This window comes from Suillus clintonianus, assembly GCF_016758775.1.
Source record: "Suillus clintonianus strain FC179 chromosome Unknown DEU56scaffold_2, whole genome shotgun sequence".
NCBI lineage: Eukaryota > Fungi > Basidiomycota > Agaricomycetes > Boletales > Suillaceae > Suillus > Suillus clintonianus.
In genome coordinates this window covers 434280-460598 of record NW_024539226.1, presented here as the reverse complement: position 1 = coordinate 460598, position 26319 = coordinate 434280, and the positions used below count along the sequence as shown (strand labels likewise).

At 49.2% G+C, this 26319-nt stretch overlaps 9 protein-coding genes across 9 annotated transcripts; 5 read left to right on the top strand and 4 right to left on the bottom strand.

Annotated features, from left to right (window-relative positions):
* Window positions 1-415: 415 nt before the first annotated feature.
* On the bottom strand, window positions 416-6227 carry DEU56DRAFT_723838 (RIM15, signal transduction response regulator; the record flags this gene model as incomplete). Its single annotated transcript, XM_041347791.1, has 6 exons — window positions 416-654; window positions 705-743; window positions 795-1947; window positions 2006-2522; window positions 2573-4621; window positions 4678-6227. The coding sequence occupies 6 exons, from the start codon at window positions 6225-6227 to the stop codon at window positions 416-418; spliced, it is 5547 nt and encodes a 1848-aa protein (XP_041215178.1).
* Window positions 6228-6793: 566 nt separating this feature from the next.
* On the top strand, window positions 6794-7433 carry DEU56DRAFT_906373 (uncharacterized protein; the record flags this gene model as incomplete). Its single annotated transcript, XM_041356817.1, has 3 exons — window positions 6794-6947; window positions 7000-7061; window positions 7116-7433. The coding sequence occupies 3 exons, from the start codon at window positions 6794-6796 to the stop codon at window positions 7431-7433; spliced, it is 534 nt and encodes a 177-aa protein (XP_041215177.1).
* Window positions 7434-8241: 808 nt separating this feature from the next.
* On the bottom strand, window positions 8242-9792 carry DEU56DRAFT_766009 (Mov34-domain-containing protein). Its single transcript, XM_041351062.1, has 6 exons — window positions 9630-9792; window positions 9539-9578; window positions 9300-9490; window positions 9163-9244; window positions 8768-9112; window positions 8242-8713 (listed from the first exon to the last, which is right to left on the bottom strand). The coding sequence occupies exons 1-6, from the start codon at window positions 9716-9718 to the stop codon at window positions 8525-8527; spliced, it is 936 nt and encodes a 311-aa protein (XP_041215176.1). The 5' UTR covers window positions 9719-9792; the 3' UTR covers window positions 8242-8524.
* Window positions 9793-9853: 61 nt separating this feature from the next.
* Window positions 9854-11933, top strand: DEU56DRAFT_766006 (uncharacterized protein). The gene is made up of 4 exons (XM_041351061.1): window positions 9854-10107; window positions 10153-10822; window positions 10869-11246; window positions 11304-11933. Exons 1-4 carry the CDS (start codon window positions 9920-9922, stop codon window positions 11892-11894), a joined length of 1827 nt encoding a protein of 608 aa, XP_041215175.1. The 5' UTR covers window positions 9854-9919; the 3' UTR covers window positions 11895-11933.
* Window positions 11934-12078: 145 nt separating this feature from the next.
* DEU56DRAFT_224351 (uncharacterized protein) lies at window positions 12079-15626 on the top strand. The gene is made up of 8 exons (XM_041345152.1): window positions 12079-12428; window positions 12484-12637; window positions 12690-12832; window positions 12884-13036; window positions 13089-14712; window positions 14768-15032; window positions 15082-15466; window positions 15527-15626. The coding sequence occupies exons 1-8, from the start codon at window positions 12199-12201 to the stop codon at window positions 15537-15539; spliced, it is 2967 nt and encodes a 988-aa protein (XP_041215174.1). The 5' UTR covers window positions 12079-12198; the 3' UTR covers window positions 15540-15626.
* A 90-nt stretch (window positions 15627-15716) lies between these two features.
* Window positions 15717-18022, bottom strand: DEU56DRAFT_906369 (Vps52-domain-containing protein; the record flags this gene model as incomplete). The annotated part of the gene is made up of 11 exons (XM_041356816.1): window positions 15717-15842; window positions 15899-16022; window positions 16072-16151; window positions 16204-16470; window positions 16527-16886; window positions 16944-17087; window positions 17136-17375; window positions 17429-17632; window positions 17685-17819; window positions 17876-17922; window positions 17980-18022. 11 exons carry the CDS (start codon window positions 18020-18022, stop codon window positions 15717-15719), a joined length of 1770 nt encoding a protein of 589 aa, XP_041215173.1.
* Window positions 18023-18471: 449 nt separating this feature from the next.
* DEU56DRAFT_906368 (uncharacterized protein) lies at window positions 18472-20023 on the top strand (the record flags this gene model as incomplete). The annotated part of the gene is made up of 3 exons (XM_041356815.1): window positions 18472-19161; window positions 19213-19929; window positions 19982-20023. 3 exons carry the CDS (start codon window positions 18472-18474, stop codon window positions 20021-20023), a joined length of 1449 nt encoding a protein of 482 aa, XP_041215172.1.
* A 229-nt stretch (window positions 20024-20252) lies between these two features.
* On the top strand, window positions 20253-21215 carry DEU56DRAFT_906367 (uncharacterized protein; the record flags this gene model as incomplete). Its single annotated transcript, XM_041356814.1, has 5 exons — window positions 20253-20292; window positions 20348-20480; window positions 20535-20617; window positions 20673-20768; window positions 20818-21215. 5 exons carry the CDS (start codon window positions 20253-20255, stop codon window positions 21213-21215), a joined length of 750 nt encoding a protein of 249 aa, XP_041215171.1.
* A 751-nt stretch (window positions 21216-21966) lies between these two features.
* DEU56DRAFT_765979 (ARM repeat-containing protein) lies at window positions 21967-26294 on the bottom strand. The gene is made up of 21 exons (XM_041351060.1): window positions 25984-26294; window positions 25853-25925; window positions 25733-25794; window positions 25503-25683; window positions 25237-25452; window positions 24897-25179; window positions 24731-24844; window positions 24525-24679; window positions 24386-24476; window positions 24186-24336; window positions 23957-24137; window positions 23758-23907; window positions 23663-23708; window positions 23542-23609; window positions 23427-23495; window positions 23171-23377; window positions 22938-23126; window positions 22727-22885; window positions 22491-22669; window positions 22341-22431; window positions 21967-22286 (listed from the first exon to the last, which is right to left on the bottom strand). Exons 1-21 carry the CDS (start codon window positions 26241-26243, stop codon window positions 22116-22118), a joined length of 3096 nt encoding a protein of 1031 aa, XP_041215170.1. The 5' UTR covers window positions 26244-26294; the 3' UTR covers window positions 21967-22115.
* Between the last annotated feature and the right edge of the window lie 25 nt (window positions 26295-26319).

Genomic DNA, 26319 nt, shown 5'->3' with positions numbered 1-26319 from the left:
GGCGCGGGTCCCCTATTGACGCCCGAGTCGTCAACCTCTAAAATTGCACCTCGTTTAGGCTGTGTGTTACACGCTCGTAACAGCACTTTATCTGATTGGCGTCGAGTACCTGAATAATGTACCTTTTGACTTGATCCGTACTCATGTTTACAAGGTGGAAGGTCGCCTAAATAAATGACATTGGCAGCAAGATCAATCCAGAACAAAATCCAGATATACAAGCCGAGGCAGTACTTTAACAGGTCTAGCGTACAAAATGCAAAGGGACAAATGAATGGTGCAGACATGTATGCTGGGTAAGTGCTTGTGTAGAGTCAAGAGACAAAGAATATGCATGGGTGGCACAGAGTAATTGCAGCAAAAAACGAAATGACACGAAAATCGATGCAATGTGAAACGTGAGAGCGTATAAAGTTCATGATACACGAGATGCTGTGACTTTTGCGGATAGGCCTTGAACAGCCGAAGTCTTGAATCCAAGTCTTCGCATGACGGCTAGAAGATCAGCCCTCTGCACGGGTTTAGTGAGTGAGGCGGTAAATAAGCTGCTGTCGTTGGAGTCTGCAGTGCTGTAGGCGCTGACAGCAACTATAGGTGTGTTGGAATTCTTGCCATTGGTTGTCTTGATGTATCGAGCAGCACCTTCGCCATCAACTGCAACTAACGTCAGGAAACAGGCACACTAGACAAAGCGCATCACGTACCGACTGGCATGTGTAAATCCATGAGGATGCAGTCAAATTCTACTAAAAATCAGAACATAGAACCATGATACGGATGTCAAGAATACTGACTGATGTCACCCATAGCAACGCTCATTGCCTCTGACCCATCCGCAACCACGACGACGCGACAGCCAAGACGAATGAGCAGTGTCTCGAGAATTTTGGCTGTTATTGGGTTATCCTCGGCGAGTAGACAAGTCACCGCACGATCAGTAGGATCGGGCCCCTTCTTCAAGTCGATCGAGTGGACCGATGAAGGAGGCGTGTCAAACTGACTCGAACTCTGCCCCGCCGACGAGGGCCAATGATCAGAGCCAGAACCCTCACCAACACTACTCGAAACGGACGCCTTGCGCAAACGGCTTGGCATCGTGTTCCTCCGCTCCACGCCATCCAGATAATTTAGCTTGAAACGCTCCAACGCTCCAAATTCAGACGGCTTGCGCGCGTGGCTCCCGCTACTGCTTCCGGGTGTCGAGGGAGGCATACTTGCTCTTGAAGGAGATGAAGCTATGGATGAAGTGGACGTTGAGGGCGAAGGAGGACCCTGAGTAAACGACTTCTGATCTAGAGCTGTCACTACACTGGGCGGCTTCTTGAACCTCTGCGAGGTGCTCTTCCTCCTGTTATGCGAGCCTACCGGATCGGACAAGGTATGTGTCATCGGGGCCAGTTGATCAGTCTTCAATTTGCGAATAACATCGTCATTCGCTTGTTTTAAGACCGGTAAATTCTTGAAGCTGAATGATCCAAAATCGTCACTAGCAGGCGACGGCGCTGCATCGCGACTGCCCAGAAGTGGTATCGGCTGTGCTGGGGGAGGCAGGGTGAGCGACGGGCTATCCATAGGGTTCGAGATAGCGATATCCTCCTCGTGGAATAACTGAGGTATTGCCCCACGCGGATCGAAGTAATCGGTTGATTCAGGATCAGAAACTTGAGGAATAAATGCTGCCTCTGTAGACGTGACTTTGTCCCACTCTATGCCCTCAAAGAAGGGATGCCCCTTTACTTCATCTGCGCCACCAGCCCCAAGACGGACGGATGGGTCTATGCACATCAGCCGTTGCATGAGATCACGAGCCTCATCGGAGAACTCGACCCAGTCCTCGTGCCACTCGATGTGTCCAGAAAGAATATTCTCGAAAACCTTCTCAGGCGTCTCTGCATGGAAAGGAGGAATGCCGTATAAAAATTCGTAAGTTATAACGCCAAGAGCCCACTATGCGACAGACAGATCAGCAACGTGTAAACGCGCAAGGCAAGAAAAAGGCACCAACCCAATCCACTGCAGCATCATCTCCACGAAGCCCGAGAATAGTTTCTGGAGCAAGGTAATCTGGCGTACCAACAAACTTCTGCTCTCCCGGGGGCGTGTGACCACCCGAGTATGAGCGTAAGTCGGTCGTCAGTTCCGTGGCAAATGATTGCAGAGGACTTTCACCAGCCCTACTTCGGCGTGAATGATGATTGTATATAGATTCCGACCCGGATTCGCTTGCGTCATCTGTAGAAAGCTGATAAGGCGAGATTCCCTGGCGTGGCACCGGATGTGTTCCCTGGCTAAAATACGAACCTCCACCAATCATTTCGGTTGAGAGTAAGGGTGATGAGAGAAATCCGGAGTCAATTGAAGGTGGTCGTGAACGTGAATCGTATCTTGTGCGATGTCGCATGCCCATGCCCATGGGTCCTTCACGCGTTTGACGACCAAGGAGACCAATCCTACTCAAACCGAAATCAGTGAGCTTCAAGTGACCGTGCTGGTCAATCAGAAGGTTATCTGGCTTCAGATCACTGCGAAAATGATGATAAGCATGCGCCTCTTCACGTTTTGTCGAACGTACCGATGAACAACACCACGCTGGTGGAGATACTCAAGCCCCAGCACGACTTCGGCAATGTATTGCTTCGTCCACTCTTCGGGGAGCGAGCCCAAGGACTTGATAAGTGCGGCACAATCGCCACCATTCAAATACTCCATAACAAGATACAAGTTTTCCTTGCTCTGGAATGTGAAGTACAATTTGGCGACGAACGGCGACTCGGCCTGCTTCATGAGAATCATGCGCTCCGCCTTGACATTTGTGATCTGGTTCTTCGCAATCATATCGGCCTTCTTCAAAACTTTGATAGCGTAATAGTCTCCAGTAGCCTTCTTCTTTGCAAGGAAGACAGATCCAAAAGCGCCTTTGCTGATAGGCTTTATGATGTCGAAATCTTTGATAGAAGTCGGAGTCGATCTTGATAAAGGAGCTGTAGACGATTGACGAGGAGATAGAGGGACGTTTAACACTGAAGGACTGAGTATGGGATTCACCGTAGAATGACGGCGATGTCCGCGTCGTGTAGTGGGGGCATCTCGAGGGGATATACTGGGTGATAGGGGCGGGGTAACCAAAAGCCGCGGTTCGAGAAGGTTGCTGGCCGATCGTCGGGTTCTAACGGTGGCATTCCCTGGTAGGGTGTCGTTGAGGTCCATGTATGGAGGCTGATCGTCGAGGGATGGAGATGCCGTGATTGGGGCGGCCAAAGCAAGAGGTGAAGATATAGATGACGGCGTGGACGACCTTGTGGGCATCTTGTTGATGATTTGCCACATCGGAGGAGCAAACTGAGGCACGGGAGCAGAAACGGTGGTGCGACTAGCGCTTGGGGTAGCGATCAGCAGAGGAGACGCGGAAGCCATGGGAGTAGGCTCGGAAGACAGTAGTTCTTCAGATTGGTTGGTGGGACGATCGTCATCGAACGGTGCCTCTACGTCTTCGGGAATAGGTAGAATCAATGGATCAATTCCATCGTGGTATTCGTCCTCGTCTTCACTTTCGCTACTCTCACCTGCCTCGACAATCGCTAGGCTTTCGGTGACTTTCTCCTCCCATTCGTGCCAGATCTTCTCGGAGTACTTGATGGTGTTCTGCATCCGAACGACATTGTCAACCTTCTGCCTCATGATGCGCTCTACGTCTTCAGCAAGCTGAGAAAGAGCATTATCCTCGACAGGCGGTCGGCACCATGTGCGTATCTGGGTCATCTTCCGCTCCGATCCTGGCGAAAGCAACCGCTGACGCTCGATTGGTTCCTTCGACTCCTCCTCCTTTAAAGAAGGCATGGAAATCTCAGAAGCAACCTGAAGAACATCGTCGAGCGATTCTAACAACCTGCGCTGGGCCTTCTTCACACTCAACCTCTGCATCTTATCCCTGCGGAACAACTGTAGGGGACTGGGTATGCTCGGCGAACTTGAATGCGTGAAAACGGGGACGCCTCTGTATTCAGGGGGCGAAGTCGGGGAAGGGGTATCCATGGCAGTCATGATGTCTCGAATCGTGTTCTTGAGCTCGCCAACAGATTCATTACACTCAACAATCTCAGCTTCAAGCCGGTGCACTTCGACGCATGTCTCGCTATGCTTCTCGAAGTACCACTGCGGGATCTGACACTCGCATATGCGACACAATATGGGCTCCGTAGAAATCGGCTGTGTGAAGGGAAAGGGTGTCAGTGGCTCGAGTCCTGCAAGGTCGGCAAGGCGTGCGTTCGATGACTCTTCAACAACGGGCTCATCTCCAACTTCACCGGATTCCAAGACGATGGAGGGTGAAGGATGATCCCATCGTGGGGAACCTACTGGCTTGACAACCCACATCGTGTGAGACGGTTGAGCGTCCTCGCGGTCGATCATGAGCATGCCTTTCCCCTCCATCTGTTGGTAAAGAACGCCAGATATAGAAGCATCATGGTCGCCCTCGGGTTCGACTTGAAGCCCGAAGCGCACCTCTACAGTATGCGAATCATCCTGTTGTAATTGATAAGTCGCATCCCGAAAAACGGAACAATCTGCAGGAGCGAGAAGACGTGAAATTCTGGTTCCAGCAAGTTCCGATGGCTCCGTCCTTAAGCGCAAAAATGTGTCAAAAAAGCCGAATATCCCCGGAAACATGTTGCTTACCCAACGACAACTCTCCATGTATAATTGACCCAAATAAAGTGGTCGCCGTCCAAACTTAGTTCCATTACGATGTTTTGGTTCTGTGCAGTCTCCGCTTGTAGACGTAATCTTTCGGTCGCTAGGACGCGCGCAGATTCATTATGCTCAACGGCTTTTCGCGCCGGCTGTTCTGGCGAAACAGACGAGAGTGAAAGATCTTTTGGAACGTCATCTCTGGAGCGCCTCCCCTGGCTCGTCGGTCTTGTCAGCCGAAGTCGGCTTTCATCTTCGGCCGTCAAACGTAGCTCCTCTTGACGGCTGCGGGCAGTGGGTGTAGGCGCGGGAGGATGCTCGTCGGGTGGCTTCAGGACGAACATCAGGGGCTCGTCTTGCTCGTCCTCATTATCATCGAAATTCCAGAATTGCTTTTCGGCCTCCCACCATTCGACTACACGGCTGAGGCTGGCAACGGCAAGTAGAACTTGCACATACCAGTTTCGCCCATGCCAGTCTGGATGGTCATCCCACGCCTTACCAATAGTTTGCACCCGCTGAACGAGTGACTCGCAAACTTTAGGCTGGGCTGTGAGTGAGGCTGTTGACATCTCAGTGACATCTGTTGCTACGCCAATGAGGTCATAGAGCGCGGTCATGATGGGATCAATAGGGTCATCCACTAGTATGCGGGAAGATCGACGATTGATGGAAGATGGCAGGGGAATGGCCTCAGAAAAGCTACTGTGGGTTGTGGCAGGTGGAAGTGGGGATCGGGATCTGGAGGTCGAGCGAGAACTCTGGCCAGATTTGACTGGGCGGATGGGAATGTGGACGCTGCGTGAAAGTCTACGGGAAGATATACTCTGAGCGGGCCATGCCGTGGGAGGCATCGCATTAGACTGCCTGCGAGGATTGGTAACGTCTGCGAGCGTGGCAGACGCAGCAATGGGGCTAGGAATATGGTTACTGGAAGACGGTGTGGAAGCAGATTTCTCCCATGGCAAAGCTGTTTGCCTGCGCATGGAGGGACTGAGGGAAGAGTTGGATGCTGCAAGGAGACCGGGTGATGAGACCCGATGAGTCAGAGAGGGAACCTTTGTACTGTCGTCCTCTGGAAACGCACGTTGTCGACTATGACTTCTTTCTTGTTCGAGCTCATAACCACTAGTGTCAGAATAAGTATCAGCCTGCGAAGCAGGCCGAGGATCCGAAGAGTGGTATACAAAGGCCTCGCGAAGAGGCTCTGCATCACCGTACTGAGAGTCACGGTCGAAGTCCCGGTCCCGATAGTCACGATCGATGTCGCGTTCTTGGTCACCATCGCGAAGTCTCTCTTCGAAGAAAACGGTGATGTTGTTAATCACACGACGCAACTCCTTGTCACAATCTGCTTTGGCTGTCTTGAGACGACGAGTGACATGTCGCCGAACGAAAGGCATGGAAACGGTATTTGAACCAGAACCATAGGAGGTGCTGCTATTTGACTGAGAAATAGGCTGTGGTAGCACTGACTCTGGAGCGAATACGAGGGGGCTTGGGGGCTGACGACGATGAATGCTGGCAAAATCAGACATATAGGCCTTGCCCGACAACGCCAGGCCAGAGTGCTGGAAATAGAACCAGAGGATGCTAGGAGGCTGTAAGTGATAGTCAGACTGAGAGAGAACTATTTAACTGACTTAGAAAGTGAAGAGAGAGATGATTGTGGTAATTAAAGGTCAAGTCGACATGAGGAGGGTTTGCAGGCAATCTGATTCTGAAAGTGTGAAAAGGAGGTTTGGTGGAGAGAGATCAGGAGCGGAATCGTTTGAAACCAAGCTCAGTCCTGTCTAGAAACAGCTTAGACGGGTTCAAATAAGTATTCACAACAATCCGTTACACTACTACCAATCCAACCCAATCCAATCCCACTATAATCTCGCTTTTTGAACGGACGACGCCCAATCCTCGAATCGTTCTCTAGCTACGGAGCTTGATAACTTAGTTCAACTTTTAGTGCAATATTGGTGACTGGGGGTCCCACAGCCCATCTATTAGTATTTAGGCAATCTCCGACCCCGTGAGAATTATACCCACCTACTCGGAATTACATAATTTCCGCCGTCCCTCTCCAGTTCTGCCACAACATCACACAGACCGCATGCTATCGCCTTTCCGCGCCTTTTCCCGACAGTGTCCGCACCTAAGGGCCTGCGTTCCTCATGTATCTAGATCCTTCCATACACCTTTAGAGAATGACCAGAGCCAGTTGTCCAATATCCTCCAAGAGCTCTCTGACCCAAGCAAATTAGCAGGTCCGTCACATTCTAAAGTTTACCGGCCCCCTCATCGATCAATTTTATTTAGCAAGCAACCCGAGTGCAACATGGACGCAGCAGGGGGTACGCAGGAGGTTTGACCATAAACTGGTATGTCAACGACAATCTTCGTTTCACATGTCATGGCACTCATACAAATTTCAGTTCATAAGACCTCATTACTTCTCTCATGACCACCGATTCAAAGGCCCTCCGCCATTTCCGAAACGATCTCTCATTGGTCCTGGCACGAAACAAGCAAAGCAACAGGACATCTTTTACCGCCTGGGCGTCGATCCTCTACAAGAGGCTTCCAATGATGTCCTCTTGAGCTCTTTCGTCACCGAAATGGGAAAAATAAAGCACCGCGCTGAAACTGGTCTCACTACAAAAAGCCAACGCAGGTTAGGCAAAGCCATCCGTCGAGCGAAGATGATGGGCATCATACCCGTACTCAGTAGTGCCAGGCTTCCTTGGAATTAATTTAATCGTTACTCCACTCTTGCCTCTTTATCCGCATCTACTCTGCTGATTTACCAATACCTTTTCGTTAACCCGTTACATTAATCAATGCAAGGAACCGGCACAACTGTCTAGCTGAGCGACAAGTCAATTTCCTTCTCAGCTGTCTTGTTCCCTCTTGGCAGTTGCCGCCTTCACAGCCCCACACAGGCTGTCTTGAACGTTAAAACCTACGGCCTCGTCCCACGGTACTGTGGGCGTTGAGAGTGCTATTGCGTATGTCCTCCACAAAAAACGGTTTTGATATCACTGCCCTGGAGACAGATGACACCGCAGCTGACCTTTCCCTCTCTGCTTTTGGTTGTAGAACGGCGACGGGGTCTATGCTCGCGTCTTTACCGCCAGTACCCCGGAGGAGACCGTACTGGAAGCGATACCGCGTCGATGACTCCACTCTGCTTTGACAGCGGTTGATTGTACTCTGCGGCAACGTCCACGTGCGCGCGGATTACTTGTCATTATTAAAAAGGAACACTGTATTCTTACACATATAGGTCTCATCGATGTGACAAACAGTACCACGGTTCACGGGAGGCTACCCGTACATACGTACCCGCACTACGTGATCGTTTGCGTATCGTGACCATACAATTGTCTGCCAGATCCCGCCCGCCCGATGTGATCTCGCCAGCGTCCGAACCGAAGCTCGGGCCCAGCCCTCATGATGCCTGCAATAGACGAAGCTGGATTCCAGTTCACACAAGCTGCACTCGAAGTTCGTCTTTTCGTCCCTGAACGCCACCCGGTGTCGAGGGTCTTACTATCAGAGTGCACTCAGCCATTCAGAAATAGCTCGACTATCTATCTGAAAGTCCAAAACCTTCTGGTCGAACTTAATTTCACATCGCCGCGATAGGTAAGCCATGATGCATCATGAAGTGGCTACACAGCCATGTGACAAAACGGAAAGCTCTTCTCTGTGGGGCCGTTCTCGACTTTGGACTCTTGACTTCTTTCTTCATCACGCAGAACTCCGCGAGTTGACTGCAAGCCCCGAAATGCTTCTTCTGAATGACACCCATGGGAATTGCAAAAGTCCGGCAGAAGAGAATCTATAGCTCGGCCAGCAACATCGTACCCAGGTTTTGCACCACCTGGTCTCCAATTGCTTTTTCCACCGCTTCCTCCAAATGTCGCTTTGGATCTTGCTTCCCTACATGCCGTGTCTTCAGTTTTTCCGCAGACAGGGTTGATTCCTCTTGCACGGATTTGTTGTATGCCTCAGACAGCGTGAGCATAGACTTCAGGGACGAGGATCGTCAGTATTAGAAAGTAGACGAATATGGATAATTCACCTTTATAGCCTTCTCATTGCTTTCCTTGTGTGAACAAAAGTCCCGTAACTTCAAACCTTCAGTCCAGTTTCTCTTGTGTAGGTTCATCAACATTGATTGTTCCAGCTCCGTCTTGCGGTAGTTCACGGCGATCGAATAGTAGTGTCTGTTCAGTCCGTGTACAAGTGCCTGAATCGACGGCTTGTTGATGAGACCAATGTTGGATGTCGTCTGTCGTGGTTCACGTCCGATGATGACGGTTTGAGGGTTAATTAATCTGAACGCGTCAATGACGACCTTCCCTTTGACTGACTGAATAGGATCGATGACAACAGCAACACAGCGGTTTTGCATGCGTTCAAACGACTGCAGAAGGAAATCAATTGCGAATGCATGTCATAAACGAGGCGGCGTACTTCTTGTGTGTTTATATCAACACTCGAAAGCCAGCATCCGAACCCTGGATGTGAGTGGTACCACCCTACCACCATCTCCGGCCTGAAAGCGCATGTGCATCAGCGCGCTGCCAAGTTAGGGTAGATGCTCCCCTTACCGTCCTGTCTGCTTCAACATGTCGAGCATCTTAGTTTGGAAGACGTGATCGACCGACTCGACGGTCACGGTGGTACCAGACTGTGGCATGGCGAAGACATCCACAACTTGCACGGTATATTCATCGACAAACTCTCCGAGCATGAGGCCCATAACCTCCATAGGAACACCAGCTCGGCCATGTTTCAACATCTAACGGATGATAAGCATATCTCTTGACGGTCCTTGTAAACGCCTCACCTTTAATAGTGCTAGAGATGAAATGTGAATGACTTCTCCGCTGCACCGATCATGAGGCAACGCATTGATCAATATCACAAATGGAACTCACCTATCAGGTACTGCTGATTCTGGTGGAGGACCCCGCATTCCACGAAGTTGACCACCCATCATTTCTGCGAGACCTTCCATGCCTTCCATGATGGTGAATATTCAAGTGAAAGGCTAGATACTTCAGTTACGTTCGCTGACGCGTCTCGCGAGTTTATTTGGTTGTGTTTGACGACAGCCTCAGAAATTAACAAAGGTAAACACTATATCTTCGAGATCGGTTCAGTCCGCGTCTAAAGTACCGACAGGTTGGCTAGGTCAAGTCGAAGGTATTGACGTTCCCACGGCCTCATGCCCACCAGTGAATTATCGCAGGCTCTGAATCCTTACTTTGCACAACCAAGGCCCAGGTCTTCAAACACCCAAAATCAATTCCAGTCTATTCAGCCAAGCCAAGCACATGAGCCACATCATAGCGAGCTTGAGGTTGCCATCTCGGAGCCCCAGAGGCCGCCTGCGGCATCGACAACACCGCCTCAGTAGATAATGTCATTTTTTTAATAATCAAGCTGATGATTATCCAGGAATCCTGCCGCTCGTCTTGCCAACGCATCATCCAGTGGCGCTCACCCCTTCCAAATAGTTATGAATTATTTAAATTCAACACGGGAGTCGCAAGAGATAGAACAGAAACGGAGACTCGCATGGGAACAAGAACAAGAGGCCAAGTACACACTACGGCAGGCAGAAATGGAACGCCGAATGCTCGAAATGCAGCAAGAGCTTGGTGCACTCAAAGCAAAGATTGCTTTTGGGACCCCGAAAGCACAAGCGGCTTCACCCTCAGTACAGACGCCTTCCGAACAACACCAAACGCCAATCACCTCGCCTGTGTTGTCCCATTCTTCTACAACCGCGGGGAAACACACATCCCCTGATCCAGGGCAACCCACGCCACCTTCTGTTTTCCGTCACACGTCAGCATCATCTGACGCAGAACCCCCAGCAGGTACTCCTTCTGTTGACGACATCGCAAGCCCAGCGCACGCTTCTCCTCCCCTCCTTTCTAGGCCAGCGCGGTTTATCAATGTTGATCCCTCATCCTCCCGGCAGGGGGGCCCATCTAATCCACGCAAGAGACCGACGCTTGGTTCCACGAGTGGTGAAGATGACAGTGACGCCTCTGAGTATTCATTAGTAGAACGTCCTATAAAACGGAAGAATCATCATGACACTCGCTGTCTTACCATCCAGGTAAGTCCAGCACCAACTTCGCATTTCAATACTAACGACCATCAAGCATGCTATGCGCAGCCATCTTTTGCGTGTCATGCAACTCGAGGACGACAAACACCTTCCTGACGGTCACAACGAAGGTATTGTGCTGGGTCCCAGCGACCCTGTTCGTTTCGTCTGGGACAAGACACCTAAACAATCTGTCCACAATGGACGGATGAAGGAGCGCGTACTACATGACCTCAGAGCCCATCGCCACCTGTACAAACATGTTCCTGACAAGGACTTCAACAAAAAATCTCTGGAATCCGTTTTCGACCAGGCATTCGTCACATTCAGACAGAAGTTCAGGGCTCAACGAGACACCTCCGTCGCTATTAACCAAAAACAGCGAGAAGATGTCAAGGCAATGCGATCTAGAAGACTAAGCCGTAAGAAGACGGTGAGGTTGTCCATTCCGGCCATCAGAAAAATCCGATAATTGACTAGGACTCTCTAGAAACTGAGCAATCGCTCGGACGCTCGGAATAAAATTGAAGCCTTTGAGCACGTCGTATTTGACGGCGCACTACAAGTGGAATGTATGTCTTCCGAGGAATCTGAAACCGAAGAGGATCCGATCATCGGTTCCCGTATGACTTTACGTGTTCGAGGGTTCCCTTGGCGCAGCAACCGGTTACTGCGTTTTTTCGATATACTGGACGATTTTGACAAAGCAGACAACTCACAAAAGCCGCGGAGAGGCGTCGGAAGGAGAGAACGATTCCATGGTTTGCCGAAAGAAGGTGTTATTCTCCCCCCTAAAGGCGTAGCCACTTGGATGATCAGCAAACGATGGATAAGTGTGATGCAGGCGTCTCACTTGGAGGTGTTGAGTAGTTTGAAGGATGTTGTTATGGATTCTGTCGGCTTTGATTGGAGCCAGTTTCATGCCCTAGGTGAGGAAAGCGAGGACGAGGGGAGACTCGACATGGCACGCCACCATGACATGATGATCACACATAACGGTTTACATTTTACTCATTCTGACGATAGCACGACTATCAGTGCTATTTCTTCTCTGTATAATGCTCTAGTACATACCCAATAGGCTCTACTGTATATTGACTGGCTCGAAGTGAATGTCATGATCCTGTATCATGTGTTGAACGTTGCGACGTTGAACTTTGAATCATACTATGCATGCATATGCCATCGGAAAAACGCTGTCAGGGGCTGACCGGATCCGGGGGGTTCTCACAGTCTCGTGCCTAGTACACGTTTACTTACTAGTACAGAGGCGTCTGGCTGCTCCAAGATGATGCACCTTCCTCAACTTATGTCTATCTAATTAATCGCCCGACTCCTCTTTCAATCCTTGAGCAGCTCTCTTTCCAAGGCTTACTTTTACTCAAATGCACCTCTTCACCCCCAATCACGTGTCTTTAATTGCTGCATGCTATCCTTCTTCATCTGCATTGGCTTCTTCTGGTCCTGAATATCGTCCGAATGCGCAGGAGCTCTCCAAGCTCACATATTATGCTGCTAATCGCCCAGGAAAAATAAACAAGCTCGGGGGCGAACTGGAAAAACGTGTCAAGTCAGGATGTCACAAGGCTCAGTATGGAAACGTTCGAGCTCGAGCGTACGTCTTAGGAAGCCTTGAAAGTTTCTTGAAGATCTTTATACTTCTCAACCAGATCTTTACTTATCACACTTTCTGTCTTACGTGCGCTGGCGGTAGAATGTCGACGCGATATCTCCTTACTGTCCCCGGCTTTGGTCGCGTGTCTTAAGGTCACGCTGGAATCCCTCTCTTCTGACCTCGAAGTAGTAGCGCGAGCGGCCAGCGTGGTTGGTATTAGGCGTACTTCTTTCGTTCAGGCAAAACTCACTCATGTTACAGTTTACCGCGTGGTGTACTTTCACCGACGGCCATGTCATTGGAGCGGATTCTAACTTGGCCCGAGATTACCTCGCTGTCTTACGGCGATTTGCCCAGCAATCCACCGCCGACGTCAAGTCGGTCGATCACGAGCTAAGGAACAGGTGAGTCTTCCGCTTCTCCATTACCGATGAGTCATTTATTGGTCTGCTCAGGACTCGTCTAGTCGGATTGGCTGCTCTCACAGGCGCCGTGAATTCAGAAGCTCTTTATTGCTCTTCCAGCCAATACAAGCCTCAAGCATCGATCATATCTCGCGCATTGCTTTTCCATGTTATGAATGCGGACCTGTCTGTTCTCGACGAGTGGTGAGTATTCGTTCTATATCCGGGGAGAACAAGCATCTTATTGTGAGTCAAGCGCGGAGGCTATCAAAAGCAACGCTTCTTCCATATATCTTGCGGAATTCCGTTCACGTCCTGTCATTGAAAGGCGTGCTGCCTCCATTCATGCACACATAGATGGGGAGAGCGGTCCATCTTCCTCCGATGTTCTAAATACATCGTTAAGAGCACTACAACACATGGTACAACATTCTAATGGCGCTCAAATGGGGTTCTTGATGCAGGCTACATTCGAAGGCCTAGGCGATCTCAAAGTTTGGGAGAAACTTGAACAAAGTCGATGGCTAGCTCAAAAGGCGTGTGAATGGGCCCAATACCAATACCGCTATGCAGTGCCTTCTCAATTGGTCGAACAGCTTCTTTCGATCCAGGATTCATTGATATGCACAGCCCAGCATAAAGCTTTAGCTGCTATGGTCCCCGCGGTCTTCACGTCCCCCGTACCTCTCGTTAATTTGTCCACATCAGATATCATCTCAAACCTTATCACTTTGGTCCTACGGCGTGTATCAATCGATCCTCACGATGCCCTCCTACCGTCGCTCGTGGAATGCATATCCTCTTTGGGTGCCCACATCTACTATTCTGACCAGATTCAAGACCTTGCTAGCGAGCTTGTCAGCCGCCTTGTGACCGTTGAAATGCAAGGAATTACTGGTCGCGACAAAGAAACCGGTGACCGCAGGCGAAGTCAGGCTATCAGATGTCTCCTTGCAGGTCTTCTGGGTCTCATGCGTGCTGCTGATGGTTCTGAAGTGGTGCCGGATGATAAAAACGCCCCACACAATATCCCCTCATCCACAATCTCCACTCCACAAAATAATGTCCCTTCGCAAAGACCTCCCTCCCACGTTTCTCGACGGACAAGGATATCCGGAGAAACATGGCACGAGACCCTGAGTCTTCTCTGCGATGGCGACTACTCGGTACGGAGCGATTATGCCCAAACTCTCGTTGATTACTTGCGCAAAGAGATTCCAAAACGTGGAGATACGACAGATGAGCATGGAGTCAGACGTTCTCGCCCTCTCGTCGAAGGTAGCCCGACGCATCAAGCTAACAGCATCGGCATCCTTTTATTTGGCGACTCGGCGACGCGATCGCTCCATGCTACGCACGCTTATCTCTTTATATTGGCAACAACTTCGTCTCTTGGCGTTTCGTTCAGCTCAACTCCTTCGCCCGCCTACTCCACCAACGGTGACATCCCTTCTATCGGAGTAACAGCCCCTACACCTCAGAATGAGTCAGGCCCTATCAATGGACATTCCGCTGACCCGCAAGGCTCTTCCCCTGCTCGAAGATCACCAGGGCTTCTAGCACGGACGCGTAAAAGTTCGAATACACAGCGTTTGTTAGAGAGCGTGCCTGAGAAGGTCTCGGCAGCTGCTTCAGCGTCCCTGTCAGACTATGCGCTGATCTTGTATGTACTGTCTGCTATCCACGAGGAAGTTCCGACCCGCGGCCTTCTTGTTGGTCTCCCAATGCTCATGGCGCTCCATGCAACTACCCAAGTTGAAGATGGGGCAAATAATGCTTCCAAACAGCGAGTGAAGGTGATACAGGAGTTACTGGCTCGCGTCTGGCTGGTGCTCGGTCGCGTGTGGGAATGCACAGAACTAGTGGACCTTGCTGAAAAGGTCAGTCTCTTCGGATATTTTTTCCTCTCGGAGAGATTATTGATCACGAAACCAGGCTTTGTCGACAATGGAAGCGGCACCGACCCTGCCTTCCCTCCCAGAATTCATTCCTGGGGTCCTACGACCAGCACAGACAGCAGTTATGTTCCCCCCTATTGAGGGAGAAGGAGAAGTGGGGCCTTGGTCAGACGTCAATGCTGAGGAGGCATTGGCTGTACTGGTGTCATCTAAGTCTGTTCAAGAAGCAACAGGGCTTGACCGCCAAGGGCTTCTTCGCCGTTGTTCGGCAAAATGGACGGTAGACATGGCTCTCAGAGACTGTAAGGCGAACTGTTCGTTGTAAATTATGTTGCTCACATGAAAACCTAGCAGCGGATAGACCAAGCAACCACAGGCAGATAATGGAAGGTGGTTCACCGTTATTGAAGTTATCACCTGCTCTTATGGCTATCGAGAACCTCTCGTTGCAAAGTCTGACACGGTCGGTCCGTGGGGTAGGTGTGACCGATTTACGCGATGCGCTTGAGGGACGTGCGGGAGCATCCAACCCAGCTCTTGTCAGGCGACCCTCTGTATCTACCCTCGATTGCTCGCCTTCTCTTGATCTTCGCTCCAGCCCACTAGGGTTAACGCGAAGTCGGTCTAGGCCCAAGAAGCGTGCTGTCACAAGTAGTGCGGGCGAAGTACGGGACGTTTTGAACAGATTGGGAATTGGCAAACAGAACGGAAGTAGCTTGTTGAAGGCTTCTTTCCAGTGAGTTGTCCAAACCAGGTTTGCATGTACGTGCCTTTAAGCTGATCATGTGCGCACTAGATCACCTGCCTGATCTTCCCTGCTATCAGTACGAGGCACCACCATTCCTTGATCGTTAGTTTCCGGTTGCATTTTCTTCTGATTTGTCTGTCCATCACGATCTGTCGCATCGTATTTGATCATGTGTTACTTATCCATCGGATCCCGCAAAAATGGACTTTCTACGGGGAATAATTAAGATCGTTCAATGTTATCTCTTACCAATACGTCTACTTTGAGCAATAGAAACAATTCGGCGTCGAGCCTCTTCTTCTTTCTCCGCCCAGTAAGCTATCTCCTTCTGAGATTTGGGGTGCGTGCTCAAATGTGTCCCTTTCTGGACAAGGGAACGCCCTCAGAAAATAATTTTAAACAAGCCGGGAAACAACCTACGTTTAGTCCTTGCAAAAGAACCTCATACATTGCCGACTGTTTGGTAGCTTTGGCAACATCGTCACTGATGTTCTCCGTGTGGCGAGCGATCAATTTCGTGAGCTCCTGTCGGAGACGAAGGAGGCTGTGCAACACTGTGAGCGATTGAAGAGGAAGAAGAACTGAGCGGTCACTTGGAAAAAATCATAGTCTCTTCTTCCTGGTCAGTCAGAATGACGAAGGAATTAAACATCACAATGTATCTGTTGCAAATCTGTGTTATTTAAGGTCAGCTTGGCAGATGTGACCGCATCAGGGAAACCTACATTTGCAATGGACGCATCCGTCGTTGACGCAGCTCTGCTGAAGTAGCTAGTTGTTCCACCTTCAGCAATCTTCCTCAAAGCATCACAGTGTTCCGACATAATTTTCTGGAACACAGGCCACAACTGCAACCGCATGGTAAACAAAAAAGATTCCAAGGGCGGGCAGTCCCTCTTCTGCACTTCAGTAATTACAGCCTCCGTGAGTCGGATCATCGTGAGTAGTGGCACGGCCGGCGGCATGGGTTCAAGAACGGTGGTCACGAAAGCCTGCGCATTGTATTGTTGGTACCTCGGAATTACGAAGAGGACATAAAATGCCGTACCTTGCAATATTCTAGAACGGGGTCTAGGATTTGTTTCCAAATGGCATCTAACGGCGCACGCTCAACCTTGTCCATAATGTTGGGTTGTACTGTCACATCACGAGGTTCGTGCCCGTTACCGCCGAAGGTTCTTGAAACATGCGTACCCATTTCGGAACCGGCATTGGACCTCCTATCGTCAAAGCTACAATCAGGCGACAAAAGCATGGCAGAGGGTGAAAATATGGCGCTGTTATGTTCCTTTGCAGGGGGCGCAAAGGACTCAAAACGGAAGAAGGCGGTGATGAACGAATATTCTGCGGTGGCATTATCCATCAACACCAGAAGAAGGGACCTGAGAATGGCTTCGATAGGCTCTTCCTACGTAGGAGTCCTCAAAATAGGCATGGTATCAAAGTGCGGCCACAAAATACTCACGTGAGTCTTGTCATCTGCCATATACGCGAGAATGACGCCGGATCCTTCTATCTTTGCATATGCAAGACGATCTTGATCTAGGGATGGTCCACCATTGTCTCCGTTTCCTGAGATAATAGGTTCTGGTTTCTGTGGGGTCCTTGCCTGACGCTCTGGTTAGTGGCTGCATCCAGGCATCAATAACATAAACACCTTGATCCACCCTAGGCTGCGTGCATAACGACGAAACCCGGTCTCGTAGTATGTGCGGGCTGTGCCAGTGTAAGCCTTTTGAATCTCACTGGCAACATTCGGCGCCTGCCGTTGGAGGAATGCATATAATGCTCTGTACTTCACAAAGATCGAAGTCTGCATAACTTGCATGTTCGTCGTGACACTTGTTCGTATCGGCTGTAGTAATGCAAGAAAGAAGGATCGTAATTTGGTAGCTGCCTTGACAAAGTATTGGACAAATATAAAAGGTGGACAGCAATAAATCCACGCACTACTATGCGAAGCCCTTCCGCAACGTCTCCAAGATCCCTGGCAGCTTTGACACGAGACCGAACCTTGAGACCATCCAGTCGTCGTTCGAAGTCAGTGATAGTCGATATCCAAGGCTCCCCAACATCTGTGTCTAAGATAGTAACTGCAAGTGACGGAGGTATTGCGAGGTCTGACAGAAGATTCGAAAGCGGTTTCTCTATTCTCTGGAGTCACAGCATCAGATGATCATTCTGTCCATTTCGGTGATAAACCCACGCGTCGACTCTTCAGCCTGTTATCAATGTCTTTGCTCCTTTCCTGTAGCTCTGAAATCTGGCCGGATACAGATGAAAGGTCCTTTTGAAACGTAGACAGAAATGATTCCAGAGAATCCAGAAGATTTACGCTTGTCTGAAGTGTTGAACGACTCAGAACGCAGATGGAGTTCTGGTAGTCAACGCACGTACCTTGACCTGTTCATGTAGGTCGACAAAATCCTTCGCTTGACCGTGATCTGCATTCACTCATCAGCCCGCGTTCACTGGCAGCGACCACAGTCAAAAGTACTCACAGAACAGACTTTGTTGTCCAACCTCAGGCTCGTCTCGAGTCATAATACCTGCTTCATCTGGAGCAAATAAGTTACAAACCAGAGTATCTTTAGGAACCTACCATTCATCGAGGAAGCTTAAGCTGTCTTCAAACTTGTAGCGAACTCAGACTCGGAAGCGTCACGCATTCAATTGCACTGCCACAAGTGGTACACCGCTTCCGAATTAACCGTTGTCAGTGGAGCGACTATGGGAGATCTCGGTACCGCCGCCTGTATCAGACCTACGACTTAGTACTGGCAGCTGGGAAGGAAACAATGAGCCGCAAAGCAGAATTCCAGTCTCTTGCTGAAGAACTCCGATCTTACATTCTGACCTTCCTTCCCTGGCGAGACATTCTTCGTTGCACATCCGTGAGCTACGATTCACTCATCGATGCTGATGGCTGCCGTTGTCCTAGATGAATTTATGTAACTAATATCGTCTTGCAGGTATGTAAAGCCCTTCACCAGATGTGCAAATCGTCCTCGGAGCTTCAGTACATCATTGAACTGGGTGGTCAGCGACTGCTCCCTGTCGTTGATACGAATCTTTACAATTACACTCCTATTTCCAAGCGCCTACAACTCTTGAGGGATAAGACCCGTGCATGGTTTAAGTTTGACATTAATTCTGTGGAAACAGTCTCTATACCAGACCAATTCTATGACGGAAGGCTATCCCTCGCCGATGGGCATCTCTGCCTCTACAACCGAGATGAAGATTCAGCCAAGATCTTTCCAATACTACCAAAGCCCTCACAACAAACAATTGAGCGTGGTTTCTCTCCACGATCCCTGTGTTTAGTTCCAAACACAGACATCATCGATGTGTTCATGGACCCAGCGCAAAACCTGATTGCCATCGCGTATGTCATTACTGAAGGCGTTTGCCAGCCGGGTGGTGTGAGGTTCTTTATTGAACTTAATGCCCTGGATGGAGGTGGTGTCCACCCCCAAGCTGCTGGACGGACTTTGTTTATGTCGGGGCCACCCCAATGCGAGAACATCCGCTTTGAAATAAACAGTGGGAAGCTCAAGGGTTTTGGGAGGCGTATCGCTCTCTGGTGCTCTCTGCGGTTCAATGGTGCGGGCAGCTACACATTCAACCGGACCATGTGGTGGTTGCAGATTTGGGACTGGCAACACTCAACAACGTCCATTGTGAGTCTTGATCAGAAATAATCGAGGCCCGGCAGTTGACACTCTATTTAGAGCGTCCTCAGTGACACTTTTAACTCAGTTCCTGATGACTCGATGGATTTTTGTTTCCTCGGAGATGATAGATTACTGATTGCCAGCTACAGCTTGAAGGTCTACTCAATCGAAGATATGTCTCAAGCGCCGCAATTCCTGGCGTGCTTCTTGTTGCCAGTACCGCCAATGATGAAGATAAGGTGCATCCTCCCAATGGACGACATTGCACATAGCTCACAATCACAGATGCAGGCCCAACAAACAATGTGGACATTGGACCCTCAACATCGACTAATATCCCTTCTCACGTTCTATCCGCATCTTATCTTCATCATTTCCACCAGGATTTTCTTTGACCTTGACGTCTTTGAAGGAATGGTTGCAGCAATACCGTGGAAATATTGGGGCCCTTTAAATGCTCGTGTTTTCTATGACCAACATCCATGGATTCTTGGCGTTAGCGGGAATCGAGTTTTGTTTCGTGCAGCGGATAGCGTCACGGGGTGTAGGTTACATATGATGGACTTCAACCCGTTAGCTGTCAAGTGCAGGCAGGGTCTAGGACGAGTGGTGAAAGAGTCATCTACGATAAAAATCAGTGAGTGGGGGGAGGACGTAACATCGTCTCTGCCTTACGTCGAGATCGTGTTGGACAGAAGGTTCGGTTCTTGCACTTTAGACGATATATGGGTTGATAAGGACAGAATATATCTGCTCAAGATGACTCAAGAAGTCGTAAGTTCATCCCATTATGAATATGTCTGACATACTCATTTTTTGAATTTAGAATGGTACAGACCAGCTTGAACTTGAAGTCATTGATATTTAGAGCAAAGTCCGCTAGTTATGAAGGTTGTCGGCCTTATTTGAACTTGGACCATAAATTGGACAGATGCAATTGTGTCTGTGTCGTGACCCTTTGCGTTTAGGTTTCAACCGGTCATGCCTGGTACAGACAGGTTTCGAATGATCTGCGATCATCATGCTAGGTCTGTCATTGTATCTTCCGAGTCTATGCCAGTCTGCACTTCCCTTCTCTAAGTCATAGGTTGGGCACGATGGCCATAAGCTTTAGAACTGCCCGAAGGTGCTCAATGGGTCGCTTTTTACTCCAGACACAATTGGACATGAATTCTGACGTATTTATTTTTAGGATTGATTGGGACGCTCTCTCTCGCATGTCTTGCGCTCTCCCTCTTTCTCTGGGGCGTCGGATACTCCAAGTCCAACAACATCGGTGCCGTGATCGCCATCCCGACAGGCGCATTTGTCGGCTCAATGTGGACGTGAGCCCATTCTGTTGTTAGTCTTGCACATCAGAGCTCATCCAAATCTTGCAGAATATTTACAAAGGTGGCTTTCAAACCGCAGCTCGTTTCAGTAGAGGCCACATGGGCGTTTGCCTTGTTACCTTTCGAGATATGTAAGACAGTTTACACGAGGTGAGACCGTGCATTTATTCGTTCACTTAGTACTAGGTCTTTTCTCCGTCAACCTCAATGTCGCAAATGTACCTGCTGCACATGCTGCCTTCCTGTGCCTCGCAATACTCGCATGGCTCAATGCAGCTCTGGGTACGTCGCTGTCCGATTGCGGGAGACCGTACGCTCAGTATGACAGCAGTTTTCATATACGTGGCAACCATCATTCTCCTTGCCCTTTTTACTCAGGTTTTGCATGATCAGGATGTTTGGTCTCGCGACATTGATTCGAGCCCGTCTCCGTTCCCGCTGCATATCATCTTCGCATACGCCTTTTCGTCTCTGGCTCGACCCTTTTCCCTGGTTGCCCGTGAAAACCAACCGACGCCCCCTGTATCAGAGGAATACTGTTTCTCTGGCTGTACTTGCTCCCGTAAACTTCCAAACTCCTCATCTCTTGCAGACTTCCGGACTCTCGGACCAACCTTGGAGAACACCACCGGCGATGTATCAAGGAGTCCGCACCCGCTTATCAACATTCGTGTCCCGACAGCGATGGAAAGACCAAAACCAATTGCCGTTACCCTTCGGTCACGGTAACATTTTTTAGACTCTACGTACTTTCAATCAGCCAGGGTTGCAAAACAGTAGAGAGTTTCAAAATGCCTCATAGCACACGCAACAACACATCTTAAGTCCCCCACTCTTGGATATAGGACCTTCCAACATACATTCACAGTACAGTATTTTTGTTGTATAAAAATAAAGATGAGGAACACACACGGCTTCAAATCTATCATTCGAAGTTACCCTATTTTCACGTAGAATAGTTTCACGTAGAATAGTCAAGGTAAAGCAAAATTCACAACCCAAAAATGATTTTTTTTCTTGCGCATGTACTTTATACCCATCCTCACCTTTTTAGCATTTTTCCAGCTAGAACGAAGCACAGTTGCTGTATTATCGACAATGCAAGCATCAATATCAGAGAATGATCAAGCATGACGGCTTGGAGCGGAGAACCAATTTCGAGTGCGGCAATGTACGGCTGCAAAACTTTCAGTGACGACTTCAGACTGCTCGGGTGCTCAATTGCACCGTTTGCCGTGGCGGAGTTCAGTTTAGCAAAACCGAAATTTGCAACTCTCTACTATTTATAACATTTTGCGTCGGCATCCCTCTGGCAGCATCATATTTGAACACTTTTCGTTCTTATGTCAACTGGAGCTCTCCAGTGACATACGTAGCTACCGATCCGTATAATTATTTTGTCTAAATGTGTAGCAAACAGCGAGATATGAAAATGTGGTCGTCAGATTTTGCGGCTCTGGACCGACGATAGTACTAGTATCTGCAAAATGCACTTAGATTCATCGCCATCCCTAATTTTATTAAGAAATTACGATATTATAATAAGCCGACGCGAAAGCATGAAGCATCCATTTTTATTGTACAACTAGCAATGTGATGTCCCCTCTCGATCCTTGATCCCTACGTCTACTAGTACCCTCCCTGAAGTTCATTCTGAAGTTGTTTGAGCAGGGTGGGATCTGTCTTGCTGATATACTGATTGAATATATGAGCGCCGCCGCAGGTCCGCTCGGCTTCCTGTAATGCTGCAGCCACATAATTAGTGAGCTGAGTAGTGCGAACAGGATCATTGTCCAGGAACTACCAGATGCATGTGGGTGAGTGAGGAACAACGAAAACTTAGGAATCACCGACCATTTTCCGGCGATCAAACTCGACGGTGTTCTCAGAATCTGCATAGTATGACTGCGGTACCTGATCGAGGTCCCAATGAAGTGTCAAGGGGCTGCAAGTAGTGCCCATAGCGTCAGGATGCACTGGTCACATTCAGCATTGCAGACTTACCCGGCATCCTCATTTTCAGCTAAGTTCCTGCTCTCTTTGACCTCGAAGAATACGTCTGTCCAGAGGTTGAAAGTCTCGTGATGTAAGCGATCAAGCACTTCAGGACGACCGGTTGATACGAGAGACGCGATGCCGAGAGCAGCTAGTTTGCGATGGCGAGGCTCTGACATATGGTCGAACTGTCATGCGAGTAAAATGCATGTGAACAAGCTCAGCGATGACAACGTAATACGAACCTGCCGCCACCAATGGTCCAGCAATGCTTCCCAGATTTTAGCTTCAGGGAGATTCGTGGTCTGCGCTGTTGCCAATACAAGCTGCAAGAACATCTGTCTGTCTGCCAGAGCAATCCTCGCAAGGAGATATATGCATTCGGCGAGCAGAATTGTCGAGCTCTATGAATGGTAAGTACGTGCGCATTTTACTCAGTTAGTACAAACGACTCACCTCGTCGTCATTCAGAATCTTAACAATGTGGCTAAACAAACCAGCAACATGCATGGCTTCGCCCCAAAGCGCAGCCGGCGCCAATTGAGTTAGGAATTGGAGACAAATTAGTATGTCCTTCTGATTGGTCAATATGGCCTGGCCTGTGAGCGCTTTCACAAAAGCATTCATTAGCGGGGTGGCAAAACCCTAAACACTTAGCGACGCCTTCAGATGAGTGATAAATGAAGTACCTGCAAGACGGCAGGAGCGTCGACAAATAAATACGACTCGACTATAGACACTATCTTGCCAAGCAAATCTAGATTGTCTGATAACAAAGAGACTGCTAGAGGGACCAGGTCGATGAGATCGGGTCCACCAACACAGCCCAACGATGACGAGTTGCGAACGGCAGCCAGCCAGAGATTAAGCGCGTCTTCATCGAGATTGATGGCAACCTTTGCTCGCATTAGCATACAGCACGCCGGGCACATAAAGAAGTCTCACCCCTGGGGAAAGACCGTCTTGAACAAGGGGGACGATAAGGCGGTTTAGAGACGAATGCTCCTTCATCGCCTGTAGTGCATAAGCATCGCTAGTATTGTGAATGTGCAAAACTCACCGAGACAAGACTTGTCACGACAACCAAGAGTTGAGCTTTGAATAACCACTCATCGCCCGCAGCGGTCCCTAAGCTAGGTTGAACAAACAGCATAGCCAATGAAGTGGTAATAGGGACTTACACAACTGAGGGATGCCTTCCGAAATCATTTGTGCGTGCGGCGTAATCTAATAACAAATGCGTATGATGTGTTGCAGCGTTGTACGGAAAACTCACTCGAGGACCCGCGCGTTCGATCATCACGTTGAGACTCTTGGCTAAACGCTGTTTCACTTCCATTGTGTCCGCCTCACCCATGAGCTTCACAAGTTCTGTGACTGCGGTAGGCAAGTAAGGTATGAAGACATCGATGTCAAAATCGACAGTCTATGTGGAAAGTGAGCACGAGATCGCGAACAGATAAAAAGGAACATACATCGACGCACTCCCGCAAGGCTGTGGCGGCAGTCAGACGAACGACAGAATCCGTGCCGGGACCTCTGTCTCGCAGCAAGTGGATGAGAACGTCCCAAACATTCGGATCATTGGCTGGTGAACACATGTCGCTAATCCATCTTCCAATAAGCCACGCTATACGACGCTTAATTATGGGATAGCTGTAGCGTTATGAGTGAATAAGATCTAAAAAGACAAATTAGACTCACTTTTGGTTCGTCTCCCTTGCTTCTGCGACGAGATTATGTTGCAACCATTGACTGAAAGGAATTACTTCTCGTAGGCGAGTCGCACAACGTCCGATGGCACAGTACAGGGCTTCCTTTTGTATGACACTTGCCAAATCAACCGTTGGTTGCGCTGGAAATGGGCTCGTTAGTAAAGGAGCACATGCGAACTGTATATCCACCAATTATCTGCTTGAAGGTTGTCTCAAGTAGTGGCGTGACATAAACCTTGTATTGCGATGAAAGGGTCATCAAGACGCGTTCACCACATGGCTAAAAAGATGAGACTCGCGGCAAGTTGGATCTACATGTAGAACGCACTCGCAATTCATACTCCCATTGATCGTTTTCTTTGTCTTCTATATTGACCCACTCTTCTGGATCAGACATCCAGCCCTTGAGATCTGTCGGGTTCAAGGGGATGAAGCGCGTCACGAGAAGCCGGACGGCATCCTCGACAAACTCTTGCGAAAGAGCTAGGCGACTCTCATCAGCACTAGGCCACAATTCCCAAAGACAGTCAATACTAGTCTCGGTTTTTATGCCATCTTTGCGAAACGGTGTCCATCTCGAGAGATTTTCCTTGAAAAGGACCATGCCCTGGAGGAGAAAACGCACCGGGAAAACCGCCATTGGAGTGTCTATGCAAAAAGGTAAGCAGAGCCAGCACCGGGCAGAATTAAACCCAGAAACCTTGAATTAGCTCCGGCGGTCCATTGGTGGCTTGCACAACTCTATCCCAATAGTACAGGACGATTTCATTACCTGTTGGAAGGTCAACAAATTTCTCGGGTTTAAGTTGTTGTAGTCTGCGGAAAAATTTCCCAAAAACGCGGACATGACGGGTCAGTCTGTCAACGGACAAAAGCGTGAGACGGTTCGATGCTCCAGAAGCTCCCAAGGCAAGGACGAGGTTGATTCGAAGTTCAGACAGTATCTTCAATTGTCCGGTTGAACTCTGGAAAAGTTGCAAAAACTGTATGATTTACAACCGATTAGTCATGCTCATGAACTTCTCGCAAGAGAAACAAACCCAAGGCTCGAGTTTTGCCAGCCCGCCTTTTGCCGACTGAATGAGTTTGGACCAGAGCCACAAAGCCATCTTGACGAGACACTTGTAGATGAAATGAGCCACGATAAGATTGTCAGCAGTGCGCTGATCACTAAGCGATAGCGGCACGAGTGCGGAAATCATCGACGACAATTTGGAGTAGTAAACAAACATCACTTCATGCAGTTGATCGACGATCTAATGTGGAATCAGGCTCTGAAGTCATGATGAGATGAAGAGGGACATACATTGGTCATCGTGTTCACGCCGGCCGGCAGCTTGAAGCCGCTGAACTCCTTGAGGATGCTGTTAAGAAGCGCAAGGCCCCTGCGAAGGGCAAGAGTTGACCGAGGGTCGCTGCTGGGAGAATTGCAGAGCACTTCAAGATTTGTGCGAATGACGTCCATGATGTCGGCTAGCAGCGAAGGCCTAATCGAGAAATTAACACTACAACCCAGCGACATAACATCAAAGGTACCAGTTCACAGGGTAATCTTGGCGAGCAATTTTGGCGACGATTACTTCATTGCACTCCGCAATCTTATCGAGTGAGTCGTAAATAAAATCGAACAAAGCCACATTGAGTGGCAATACTTGCCGTATCGTCTTCCTCGTCAAAAAAGGTCATGCATCGTGACCGGATCCTGACTCGTTGCTCGTCTGATAAAAGTCTGCATTATCATGTCAGCGAATAGACCAGCACGTCATGTATTGAACGATGGCACACACTTCCGTGATCTCCAGTTGTTCAACGCCCTGTTTTTGAATTGGATAATACTCTGCTTCCTCACAGGCAGCGGTACTGAACGGGTGGCGGCGATCTCATGCAAACCATCGAAAGTCCCAAAGTAGTCCAATAATTCCTCGACGCGTTTACTCGACGTGTGGACTTCGGCAGGGTTTTGAGATGACGCTTGAGCGATGACTTGATACAGCTCTTGAGGGTCGACGACTTTTGTGACGGGCCCAAGCTTGGATGGTTTGGCCATGTTCCTTCAAGTTGCTATCGACAAAGGATCGGATCCCCAAGAAGAACGCGGTGCCACTAAAAGCCTCAATCAGATC